Source organism: Dermacentor silvarum, chromosome 11 (assembly GCF_013339745.2).
Source record: "Dermacentor silvarum isolate Dsil-2018 chromosome 11, BIME_Dsil_1.4, whole genome shotgun sequence".
NCBI classification, from domain to species: domain Eukaryota; kingdom Metazoa; phylum Arthropoda; class Arachnida; order Ixodida; family Ixodidae; genus Dermacentor; species Dermacentor silvarum.
Window position 1 is genome coordinate 16,943,681 of NC_051164.1, and position 13,351 is coordinate 16,957,031.

Consider the following 13,351-nt stretch of genomic DNA (forward strand, 5'->3'; position numbering starts at 1 on the left):
ACAGCACAGTGACACTTGTTGAGAAGTTATTGAAGTCTGGCTTTCGCTACGTTCTAGTTGGACACTTTGGACAAGACCACCTGGAGGTAAATTTAAATGTTTTCCCTATTTGCAGGCTTTCGATTTGCCCTTTTCTCACTTTCAGAGATTTTTGGCATTGCAAGGCATGTTGCCGGAGCAGGGGGGCAGCCAACTGTTCAGCAGTTTTTGTTCATTTATTGCTTGCTATCAGTGAACAACTTGATCCGGCCTCCACAGCGAGCCTCAGTTGAAGGAGATGGGCCACGCCTACTCTTAAAAATGCAAGATCTGCTTCAGCATAAATAACCTACTGCTAACCAGGTAAACTTTTTTATAACACACACACCAAAACAACTTGCAGAGTAGTTGTGCACTGTATAGAAATGTGATAATGATTGTCGAAACATTTGATGCTAATGGCATACACGTCTGGTTGTCTGAAATGCAGTGAACATCTATTATGCTTTCTGGTGTTTAAAATTTCTCACACTTGCCATTCACTGAGTGATAGAGCAAGATATTTGTGTTTCAGATTGATACCCTGGCAGTTCTTTTGGACGATGTACTACTGCAGCCGGCTGAGTGCATGGAAGAAATCAATCGTCCGGAGTCAACGAAGGACTGCATTTTGGATGACCTTGGTGGCTGCATTGCAAGACAGTTTGCTAAAATAAGCTGCAAGGACTGCCTCCAAACACTGAGGAGCACCTCCCGAGAGCCAAGTGCACTGACCAAAATAAAGACCAGAGGATTTTTGCAAGTGTCATCAGACCAGCTGCTGTGCCTTCTGCAAATTATGGAAGAGCACAGAGAAGTGTGCACCGTGGACAATATAGCCTGTGCCAATGTCTACATGAACATTGTTGAAGACATCCTGCTGGATGACCGTACTTCCTCGGCCAGTGTTGGCTGCGCAACACATTTTGTCAGCACTAGGGCTGAAGTTGTACACTTTTTTATTGAGTGCCGTTTGCACTTTTTTACGCGCGAAAGGAACAAGCTATTTCGTGCTGGTGCTCGTTCATCCTGTCCAGCCACAGGAGTTATGAAAGCAGTGACAAATTATTTTTCCTGGTGTTTTGTCTCATTCCCTCTATCCACCAACTTTTCTGCCAGTCTATCAAACGCAATCTTAATTGCAAGCATATGTGTACTAGTGCTTGCGACACTTTTGCATTCTTGACGCTTGCTAGTAATTACTCCCCTAATAATCGTATACCATGCCGTCCATTCCACCCTTTTACTAAGTAGACACTGTCCTGCAAGGGGTAGCGTGGTTATACCAAGTCAAAATGCTATCCTCAAAGACCTGCACAAACTTGTTTTCTGTTAGGGAGAAAAAATAATACAAAAAATTAGGCTCTAATTGGATTAAGAAAACGGAGTATAAAGACAAACAAGAGAAACAGTCAAAAAATAATATAGGTATTCAGTTTTGTAGGTAAATGTAGTCAATAACCTAGTGACGATGGAAGCTTCGAGCTGGTTTCAATCTGCGCTGGTATTTTTATAAAACTACTCGCGTGGTGTTTTCGGGTGACTAAGTGGAACGCCAACCTTGAACTGATGGTCAGTGTGACATAAAATCCGAATGGATGAAAAAAAAATGCAGTCGCGCAGGTTTGAAGTGATAATGTGAAATTAGTGTGCGTAAATGCAAGAACTTTCGCTTTGAAGCCACACATGTTGCCTATATCTAGCGCGCGCAGCTCAGAGTTGCTGCTGCATTTAGTGCCAATAATGGCTTCATATTCAGACTTGCTTGTTCTGCGTGCGAAATTCTCATTAGGGGCGTTAAGTTAAGGCACTCGAGCGCGCTCTAGCCTGCAGAGTGCGCTCTTTTAAACTTAATGGCTAAAAAGCGACTTCCGGTGCGTGATTACGGAGCGCGCTCTACGCGCCCCACCCTGGAAACGGTGCGCGAGAGCGCGCGCCGGCTACGGCTTCCGGAACAATGACATGTTTCTTACTCTTTCAAGTCCGTTCTCCAAGCCCACTCGTTCCTCCCGCCGCCGCGCAGCCGGGGGTCTGAAGCTGCTCTCGGGCGAGATCGGGAACTTAGCGTGTTAATTGGCGCGGTTTCCGCTTGGCGCGAACCAAAAATGACGGCCAGATCATTACTTGCCAGACGCACAGGTACGTAACCGAATAGTCGCAGTTTGCCGCCTTCTCGTCGCTACATTCATGTGCACGAATTCTTCAAGTCCTCATGTTATCATGGAAGAGGTTGGGGCAGTTGAAGTGACGTCGGTGGAAGCGTCTTTGCCTTTGGATGGCGTAGTGCACATATTCAGTGAGTACTAATAAAAGAAGAACATCTTCAAGGCCCAGACGATGCATTGGGGCGGTTGTTGACTAATGGTGCAAGCTACGTAAAGGATAACTCACTAGGATAAACCCAAAGACAGTAAAGTGCTTTGTGTTATCCTTCACCCGGTCTGCGCAATTAGTAAACCGCTGCACGTAATCGCATCGTCTTTGTCTGCTTTTTACATTCTGATGCGCTCTAAAGATTTTTTGATTTTCCTTTTTTGTTTCCAGATACTAACGGCCCTTCAATGTCACTTGCAGAGCCAGGAAACGAAGGCTGTGGGTATGCCTTGCTGGTAGTTCTTGGGGTCATAATATCCCAGCTTTCGCACTGTCATTTCACCTTTCACTGTAAGCACGTAATTTTCCACGAAGGCATCGTGTCCACCTAATATGCATAATCTGTTGTACACGTACATTGTGACTATAATGTAGTATCCGCGTGAGGCTGTGTGTGCTGCCAAACCTGGCCACTGACACGCACCTTTTTTTCTGCTAGCGTAAAGTTGATCATCACGCTGCGTCGGGCTGATTGCTGACGATGCCTTAAATTCAGTGGCCGCCTTGTCGAGCACTCGCTTTTTCTGCCTTTCGTCGGATTGTATGCTTTTATTATTATTGATTTATTTATTCATAAATTACCCTGCCGCGCCCATAATTTGGGCGTTAGAGCACGGGGGGGGGGGGGGGTTACAACATGGAATAGAATACATTTTCACCTGCACTTGGTTTTCATTCAACCTGTTCCAATGGTTAACTGGTCGGACAAAATGAGTTAGCATACCTGTTCGTCTAAGTGGCAGAGTACTCCAGGATTTTGCAATCATGATTAGTATGCTTGGAGTTTTAACGAGGTTCCCTGAGGTAGATTTTGATGTTAAATCCAGCATTGTTATAGTAAATCAAATATAAACATTTTAATCTAAGTTTATTGCTGTATCATTTTACAGACTTTGTGTGCAGATATTTCACCCAGCATTGCTAAATTAAATACATATATTTTTACTATTATTTGCAATTGTCATTTCTGTTATTGTAGCTTTAAGTAGTGCCACATTGTAAAATGGTAACGTAGCAGTAATGCAGCGTATGTCCCATTTCTTTATTTCCCAGGTGACCGCATGAATGAGTATGACCGATGGGTGGCCGATGAGAGTACTGACTGGGACCTGGCGGAAGACCACAATTACAACAGTAATTCCACGCATAATTTTTAAACAGTGTACCTCATCATTATCATGATCATCATTTATTGTACCCTTAAGGGCCTTTTACAAGGCATTAGAAAAGGGGGCGGGGAGTAAGAAATACCAAAGGACATGTCATAACACGAATGTAATATTTGGCAGAACAGCGGACCAAATTCATGTGAAACAAGATAATATAGTTGCTGTCAATGGTATCATGGGTAGTATAGAAGATATTAAGGAATCGGATACTGAGAAGAATAAAAATAATGTTGACTAATAAATGTATCGACAATATTACAGGCAATGAGATGCAAAGCGCGTACAATGAGGAACAAAATTACAATCATTTTTTAAACCCGACACTCCATACATGTTATTAAAAAAAAGTGAGAAGCATACAAGCTTTTATTGAAAGGATACTTAGTATGAGGATAAAAAAAAGCTGATGATAATGACACTTTAAATTTAGCTGCGCCACGCTCGAGAATGAGAGCTGCGGGTAGATTGTTCCACTCTTGAATAGCTGATGGGAGGAAAGATTTGTTAAGTGCAAGTGTAGAGTCGTGAAGATGTTGGACGCTTCTTGGACCATTGTCACTGCTGATGAAAAATATATGAAGCCTTTCCCACATTGAAGTTTGTGTGCAGGCATGTTATGGGCTGTTTTCTCTTCAGTTCTCGTCCCAGATACTGACATTAACACTTTCATTTCTGCAGGTGGCCCTAAGGAAGGCTCCAGCTTTCACCGTGTTGAAGCTGGTACACCAAGAGATGCCACAAACTGGTCCCACGCGGAGGTTCTTCTTTTGATTGCATGCTACCAGCGTCACATGCTAGATTTTCATGACAGGAAGAAAAAGAGAAAAGATATTGGGATTCAAATAAGTACAGAAATGAGGGAGCGCGGCCATTTGAGAGCAGCCTCTGATTGCGATACGAAATTTAAAGGGCTAAAAAGAACCTATTATAAACATCGGCAACACAAGCGGGAGAGCGGAAGGGATAGGAAGGAGTGGCCCTTCTACAGGGAGATAGACAACTTGTTGTCTTCAAGTGCAGAGTGCCAAGCACCAATTTCATCAAGTATGCCTACGCAGCCGTCCACATCAGCCACGTCACCTGTTAGTGTACAGCACTTGGGAGTGGCTCGGGAAACTCATGGAGCCGCTGGTGAAAACACTGATAGTTTTTCTGATGAGCGTTCCTCCCAACACAATGCAGCACAAGTTGCTGCCAAGGTAAAACGCCGTAACACACCAGCAACTCTGTTGCAAGACATCCTGAGCAACATGGAGGCATGGCAGGATGAAGAACGCCAATGTTACAAGCAGCAACTGAAAATGCTGAAGCGCATTGTGGAGAGCACCAGTTAAGATGTTTATTAATTAAGTCAGTTATTCCCTGGACCTAATTAAAAACAGGAACACTTTTTTTGCGGCTTGTGTGACTGCCTAGGTGTCTGACTGTGGAATGCACACTTAGAATGTACATTCGCCAATTTTGTTTTGCTATGGTTAATGAAAAGCTGTTTAGAAAGTCTGCAGAGCATATGCTGTAAACCTTATAAATTATTTCAAAATTCTAGATTTTCAAAACAAGAAATGTGGTTTTAGGAATGACTGTCTTTGAATGTAAACTAGTAACAAGTTTTTTTCAGTAAAGTGCAGATTGATAAGTAGGCATTACCTGCACTTCCAAGTGTGTTGTCCCGTGTGCCTGATCGGTATTCAGATGCGATTACGCTGGTGCCAAAATCTCAATTTGTTTAAATGGACAACAGGTTTTGTTCTGCTGATCTGGTTGCCTTTTCTTTTTGTGCCTTGTTATGGTTTCTACATTGCCTTTTCATGCTAGAGAATAAGTTTTTTTGCATACTTGGCAGTTTGCCGTTTGTTCAATTTTGAAAAGGTTTTTTTAGGCTCTTTGTGTCAAAACAGATTTGTGCTGAAGTTTCTATCTGTGACACTACCCCCTGTACCTTTCTGTTGAAATAGATTTTCTTGGCGCTTGCCCCATGAATCACAAATGAACCGCCATGTTTTGAACGTATGAGCTTCTATGGAAGCTTCGCTACCAGGTATAGTTACCTTGGTCCTTGTGCAAGCGGCCTGTCTTGTATAAAGCAGCAAACTAATATTCTTGGAGCCGTAGCGCCCATCTGCCCAATCGTCCAGTGGGGTCTTTCAGTGACAAGAGGGCGTGATGATCGGTAACCACGGAAAATGTGCAGCCATACATGTAGGGGCGGAATTTTGCTACTGCCCAAACTAACGCCAGGCACTCGCGTTCAGTAATTGAAAAATTGCTCTCGGCTGGTGACAGGAGGCAGCTGGCGTATGCAATTACGTGCTCTGGGTTACGCTACCAATGAAGGAGTATAGCCCCAATTCCATGGCCACTGGCATCCGTGTGAAGTTCAGTGGCGGCAGATGGATCCTAATGGGCCAGCAATGGGGGAACCGTTAGCAAGCGTAAGAGGGCGGAGAAGGCTTTGGTTTTAGCAAGGCCCCACGTGAAATTAACGACCTTCTTAAGTAAGTCGGTGAGTGGGCGAGTGGTTTCGGGGAAATTTCGGTTTTGGTTTTGGCTGGCGAGACCGATTCTACCTCTATACGTCAAATCGTCGTCTTCTGACTAGCGCCACTCTTGGTTTCGCCGTAACAATATGTATAGCTTATGCCTAGAGAACGAGTATGTTGCTGTACGTTCACCGAGCTTCAAAATACTTTGCGTGTTTTTTTTTTGACCCTGAAAAAACCTGCAGACTTCACTGACCCCTTCTGCAGTCTTTTATCAACAGCGTGTAAAATGCACATGAATGATATGTTTCTCAGTATTGCTTTTCTTGCCGATAGGCAATGCTAACGAGTCATGAGAAAGAATCTGATAATTTACAACACTTATTGGGGATGGAAACATAGCCCCTTGCATGCGGAGGTCATAAATATATATAATTAACTCAGTAACCGAAATAAGGCCAAGCTGTATTCGCTCGAAATCAGAATCAATAAATTCATGCGTAGCAGCCCAGCAGGGTAAAGGGAAAAGGCGCGTCCGCCCCGCCAAGGTCGCTCGCTTTTCACCGCATGCTCGCCTTTACCCAGAGATGCAACTCCATCAGCGCGCTCGTCGAACCCGCATTTCCTGACTTCTGACAACGGCGCTCGCGGGCAATGGCGCCGGAACTTTAACAATGCAGCTTCGCCACTAACGCACCCACCGTGGCATCGGGTATATTTAGGACGTCTGGTAGCCTCCGGGGGGCTGTTTACGCTACGCATCAGCAAAGGCCTCGCATGCTTGCTATTCATGTCATTGCTTCGCCCTCCGAACAAAACTATAATTAGTGGGAGACTGTGAGCACTTATGGATTTGCATTTGTCAATGTGCAAGAAAGCTGCCACTGCTTCTTTGAATGGCTACATTCACTGGAATTTTTCTAAAGCGCCACCCCATTTGAAGTTACTGCTCTACAAAACACTAATTAGACCGAAGTTAGAGTATGCGTCATCTGTCTGGGACCCTGGTCAAAAACATTAGCGGACACCATTGAGTCAGTTTAGAACAGGTCAGCACATTTCATCCTTTTAAATTATTCCCGCACAGCTAGCATTTCTTTAATGAAGTCAAACTTTGGCCTTATTTATTTGCAGCTTCGAAGAAAGATTTCCCGTCTCTGCCTTTTCCAAAAACTTCTTTACCAAAATAACTAACTTAAACAACAATTCATTACAGAACTTTCATACATATCGTCGCGTCTTGATCATCGGTTTAAAGTTTTCATTCCTCTCTGTCGCACAAATGTTTTCTCAGATTCTTCCAAAAACCACTGCCGAGTGGAACCGCATTCCCCCCTCCATCGCCTGCATCTAGGAGGCATCATCTTTAAAGATTGCAATAAATGATTATGTTTTGCATTTATCACTCTAAATACTAATAATTGTTTGAACGTGTTGTATGGGTGCGAAATGCAGAAATGCGAAATGTTTCGATGGGTGCGAAATGTAGAAGACACTCATGTGCTTGATTTAGGTGATTTTCCAGGTGATCCAGGTGATTTTCCAGGTGATTTTCCAGGTGATCCAAATTATTGCAGAGTCCCCCACTATGGCGTACAGCGTGCGTCATATTCACATGGCGGTGTAAGCATCGCGTACATCGCGTGCAGTCGCCCTGACAGCAAAAGCTTAGATGTCCGTGACCGCCGCTGGCTCCTGATGTGCCCGTGCCGGGCGTGTAATGGGCACAGAAAGCGTGAACACAGTACTCAGGCACCTTTCCCATTGTAACCGTTCTTGCATTTCGTTTCGGAGACCGTTGCCAATTGACCATCGTGAAAAGCTTCTCCGAGCAAGCATTTACTGAATAGGGGTACGTGAAACCAAAGTGTCCGTTCACAGGTTTCATTGACGTATGACCCGCAGCTACTACGCTATCGGTTTTTCTAAGTGCGAACGGGGAAGGGGTCACCCTAAAGGCCAATCACTTCGGCTTGCAGGTACTGCCTGCTTATTAGCATTTTATTGAACCCATTGTGCTGGGCGCTGTGGCTTTGCCAGGGAGCACGCATGCTGTGCATCTGTCAGCCCCCCCCCCCCCCCCCCCCTTTCTTGGAGCGTTGTTTTTATTTGTATGTTGTTTTGAGGGAGAGGGAGACAGACACCGTAAAAGGTGATAGAGAAGGGCTTGGGAGAAGCGCAATACTGGAAGTGCCGGCGAACAAGATGATCCTAGCACAGGATTCGTGATTGGTGGGTCGTCGGCGGATGACTCATAGCCACTCGGTGGCGAATGGGTGGTAAATCCTTGGGGCGGGGCACCGAAGAGTTTAAAACGTGGCCCCGTTGCCCCGACCAAGCGTTCTGGACAAACTACGGTGCTATGCACCATCGACTATGTCGATATAGGGTCGCCCTATGTGTACCAGTTCCGCCTTGTATGTGTACTTGCATTTGTAAATTCTTGTAAATAGTTGTAAATAGAAAGTGTGTTTTTTTTTCTCGTCATCTCTGTGTCTACTTCAACTCCGCGAACCCGTCACCGCTATCGTTAGCGGCAGTACATCCTCTACTTGCGTAGTCCGGCTCTGGCGGTGCGTCTCGGACGCCCAAGTAGAGGAGTGGTACGAGAAGAACCTCTGGACTTTACTGGCGGTTTTGGCACGTAAAACCCCATAATTTAATTTATTCACTTTCTCACAAATTTGCGGTGGCATATTTTTGGCATGTTTGATGTATGTTTCTTTGACGATGTTTACTGTTTACTGGTTGATGTTTACTTCAGACCCAAAAACTCACAGGCCTGCGCGGCACACGCAGCACAATCACAGCGTAAGCTGGAGGAGCGGCTCCATCGGAGCTCTATTTTAGGGAGCACGCACTAGAGGGTCTTCGCGGCGAAGCCTCACCAGCCCGGCAGAGCCCATCAAGACTTGGCAACAGTGTCTCTTGCGATACGTGTGCGTACTTGACCGACTCACCACGAACGCCCTGCACAACACTCTTGGCACGACCTTGAGAAAGGTCTCGGGAGTGACCACGTGCGAAATGGAACAAAGCTGCGCGGCCCCTCCTATAGATGCCACTTTGAGGAAGCCCGAATTATGGACCGGCACACGCTCAGGGAACGCAGGAAATCGAACCCCAACGATCTCATCTAGGATATCGAAAGTCAGACCCAAAGTCCAAAGAACAATATCAAGCCGCAGACCCAAACTATTCAAACCATTACCGAAACCCCGTAGATCGATAGCCGTTTTCTCCACCTATGGGAGGCACGCCGCATTCTCATCAAAAGAGAGAAGATACAAAAGCACAACTGTAAGATCAAGCTCCCGGTCGCCAACTTCAATTTGGAGGCAGTAACATACACCGGCGAGCTATGCAAACAAAACTGGCTGAGCAGGTGCGACGATCTCAGTAGTCCTCTTAGCACTTCCAAAACCTGGTCTCTCCTACGCTACTTCATCGACTCGACGAACAGCAAGGTGGAGACAAGTAAGATACTCAAGACGACGACCCACTAATGAAGCCCGGATGACCCGGTGAAGTATATCGAGTCACGGTAAAGTGTTCTAGAAAGGGGTAGTGGGCTCACTCTCCTGGAGAGGGCGTACGATGCCGCGTCACCAGAAATGTCAACGAGCTTCCGTTTCCCCGAGAGCCCGCATGGCGGCGCTGCCGTCAGTTCGGTCCAAAAAGCAAGGCACTGCTGACTAATGCCATAGAGCAAGTGATTAGAACAAAGAATATTCCCGTTGGATGGCGTGAAAGCAAGATGAATCTCATCTACAAAGGCAAAGGAGATAAGGATAAGACGAGCTCGTACAGGCCAGTTACAGTAACGTCGGTGATATATAGAATGGCAATGCAAGCCATAAAATTAGAACTGACGAAGTGGGTGGAGGAAAACGGTGTATTGGGGTAACTACAGAATGGGTTCAGGCCAGGCAGACGCTTAGAAGACAATATGTTTGTACTAACTCAGTGCATAGACATTGCAGTAGCTCAGAAAAGACCTTTATGGGTAGCATTTCTAGATATTAAAGGAGCTTATGACAACGTAGACAGGGAATTGTTGTGGGATATTCTTCAATACAAAGGCATAGATGACGATTTCGTGGAGCTGCTGAGGGAGATATATCGAGACAACCAAGTACAAGTGGCATGGGAAGGTCGAAAAGGAAATGAAATGGTGGGAATTCACCAAGGATTGAAGCAAGGATGCCCTCTGTCACCATTGTTGTTCACGCTTTACGTCAAGGGCATAGAAAGACGACTGGAAAACAGCGAATTAGGTTTTGATTTATCCTACATGCGTAATGGACAAATGGTGCAACAAAAGGTCCCTGGATTGATGTACGCAGACAACATTGTGCTACTAGCAGACAATAAAAAAGATTTACAGATACTTGCGAATATCTGTGGGAACGCAGCGACAAATCTAGGCCTTAAGTTTAGCACAGAGAAATCAGGGATTATGATCTTTAATGAACACACGAGTAACTTCGTGGTGTCAATTCAACAGCAAGTAATACCCATAGTGAAGCAATATAAGTACCTCGGCGTACACATAAACGAAGGAAAGAATTACTCAAGCAACCACCAAGATAATCTGAAAATAAAGGGGAAGCGGAATGCAGCATTAATGAAACACAGAGCACTGTGGGGCCACAATAAGTATGAGGTGGTGCGTGGAATCTGGAAAGGAGTATTGGTGCCAGCGCTAACATTCGCAAATGCCATTATATGCTTAAAATCGGATATATTGGCGGGTTTAGAAGTTAACCAAAGATCAGTAGGCCGGTTGGCTTTGGGAGCACACGGTAATACGACAAATGAGGCAGTGCATGGAGACATGGGTTGGGCCTCTTTTGAAGTCAGAGAAGCACAAAGCAAAATTAGTTTTGAAGAAAGGCTCAGGAACATGGATGAAAATAAATGGGCGGCTAAAGTGCACAAGTATCTCTACATGAAAAGCGTGGACACAGAATGGAGGAAGAGGTCAAGGAAGTTGGCAACCAAGTACAGGATAATCGAAACTGTAAATAGACAACCAGGGGTCATCAGAAAGAAAGTGAGAGAAATAGAGACCGTGAATTGGATGCAAAGAATGGAAACGAAAAGGACAATGGAGATTTACAAGAATGAGAAGAAAGAAATTAGAAGGGAAAATCTGTACGATAACACAAAGGGCCAGTGCCTTGCTATTTGAGGCTCGAGCCGGTTGCCTAAGGACGAAAACATATCGGAACAAATATTCGGAACTAGATGAGACATGTGTATGCTGCAGTAAAGATCCAGAGACCACTCAGCACATCCTAATGGAATGCGACGGGATCCACCCAGCGAGAACCGTAGGTAACGTGCAACTCCCAGAAGCGCTTGGGTTTAAAGTGGAAGGAAACATAAACAGATCAGCCGTAGAGATCAGCAAGAGACGATTAGAGTACTGGTGGAAAAAAAGCAGGGAAAAGATGGATACGACCTGATCTCTTAAAATCATAGGCAGCGGTACAAGAAAAATTTTTGAAAAAGGTATACAAAAATGCGAGATAAAGAACATGTGTAGTATACCTGATTAAATCAAGCAGGCTAGGTGACTATTTGTCGCCACCCCGTTTCAAAGGGGATGCCAATAAATCATCATCATCATGGAAGCCCTCGCCGTGCCGCTGCCGTTTCGTCGTCACTGCAGGCTTTCGGCTGAGCGTTGTTTCATCGATACGTTTCACTTCTCAGGTTGTAAATAATTTCGCAGATTTGTCGTAAGTGCCTCGTGGTCATCGGTACTTCGCTTGAAATGACATTACGCCGTCGGAACCACTGCTATGCGCCCGGATGCCAGACGGGCTATGTTCATGTGAAAGGTGCCCCAAAACCATCACTGTTCGGCGTGCCCAAGGATGAAACACTCAGAAGACTGTGGGAAAAGAATTTACACCGTGCGGACAAGCCGCTTGAAGACACAAGCGCGGTGTGCGAATTGCATTTCGAGCCTCGGTACATAATTCGCGATTATGTACACACCATTGACGGCAAAGAAGTGCGAATCCCACGCGGAAAGCCTATGCTCAGCAGTGACGCAGTTCCTATCATCCTCCCAAATTTGCCGACGTATCTGACAAAGAAGGCAGTGAAAGTAAGGCCGCCTCGAAAAAGGAAGTCTGAGAGTCATGCGTCGCCAGTGAAGCGCAGACCGTGCCCTAGTGGTAACGCGACGGTGCTGCACACAAGCGCTGTAAGAAATACTCCGGAGCCAGGCGTTGCAGTATCGAGACAAGAAGACGCACAGCTGGGCGCCGATGTAGAAGTTCCTGCACCGGAATCAGGCCCCGGAAACTCCGCTGGTTTTTTGTCCACGCGAATTGCAGCGCCATCCATGAGATGGATGCGGAACCAAAATCGCTTTTCTTTTTTTTTTCTTGTCAACCCTCTCTCAACTTTGTCGTTTCTCTCTCGCCTTCAACTATCGGCGGCGCGGCAGCGCTCGTCGTCGGCTGTGCTGATAACGGCCAAAATGGCAGAACTTTTTTTCTGGCATTATACGGTCAGTTTTTCGCCTTCCGCGCTAGCAGTGTGGTCCCTGTGGTAACCTACCGTTGCACGTTTGTCGGCTTTTTTTCCCGCCATGTCTCGCAGCTGTCGCTGTTCGTGTGTGGTTCAGGGGTGTACGAACACATCAAGACGAAGTGAGCCATGAGACGTGAAATTCTACCGCATCCCTAAAGACAACAGGTGAGCACCGTGCTATTTACTTCCCGGTTTTTATTTGTGATAGTAATGGTGCGCAGTCGTACATGGCTGTCCGGTGGTGAGGCAGCAGTTGGCTGATTTGAAAACACCACAACGATGCTGTAAATCGTTGTGCCAACAAGCAGCGAACAAAAAGCTCCTGATAAATATAGTACCACCTGTGCGTATCGCAAGGAACACGTGTGTAGGTGTGCGCTTTGCACTTATTTCTATCTAATTGGTCGCAATCGTTTAAAAATGCGTTTCTGAGAATTAAGGTACAACTAGTACTCTGCCGCGATGCGAAACGAGTTCTGTTTTGTATGTTCCAACTGCGATGTTATAATTTATGATCTTCACTGTTCTTCAGGATGGAAGCGTTTTTAACCTACGTTGGAAGGATGGACCTAATGGGTTTGCCCAGAGACAAGGTCAACAACCGCAGAATATGCTCTGTGCCCTTCACGGAGGTGGATTTTATGGACCGAGCGAGAAGCAGGCCATGAGAAGCTATTCCGCGCATTGGCCATTAGATCAATTACAATAAATGTTTTTTTTACATGTGCGAACATGGAACACCATCCGCCTTTTGTTGCA

At 45.6% G+C, this 13,351-nt stretch overlaps 1 protein-coding gene across 1 annotated transcript; it reads left to right on the forward strand.

Moving 5' to 3' along the window:
* The first annotated feature begins 2,123 nt into the window (after positions 1-2,123).
* On the forward strand, positions 2,124-4,894 carry LOC125941259 (uncharacterized). Its single transcript, XM_049658229.1, has 3 exons — positions 2,124-2,157; positions 3,445-3,525; positions 4,239-4,894. The coding sequence occupies exons 1-3, from the start codon at positions 2,124-2,126 to the stop codon at positions 4,892-4,894; spliced, it is 771 nt and encodes a 256-aa protein (XP_049514186.1).
* The last annotated feature ends 8,457 nt before the right edge of the window (positions 4,895-13,351 follow it).

Bases quoted from the DNA above. Each gene is read 5' to 3' on its own strand.
- LOC125941259 (XM_049658229.1), top strand. From the start codon at position 2,124: ATGACGGCCAGATCATTACTTGCCAGACGCACAG. The intron at 2,158-3,444 runs GTACGTAACCGA...TTTATTTCCCAG, and splicing joins ATTACTTGCCAGACGCACAG to GTGACCGCATGAATGAGTAT. The intron at 3,526-4,238 runs GTAATTCCACGC...TCATTTCTGCAG, and splicing joins GGAAGACCACAATTACAACA to GTGGCCCTAAGGAAGGCTCC.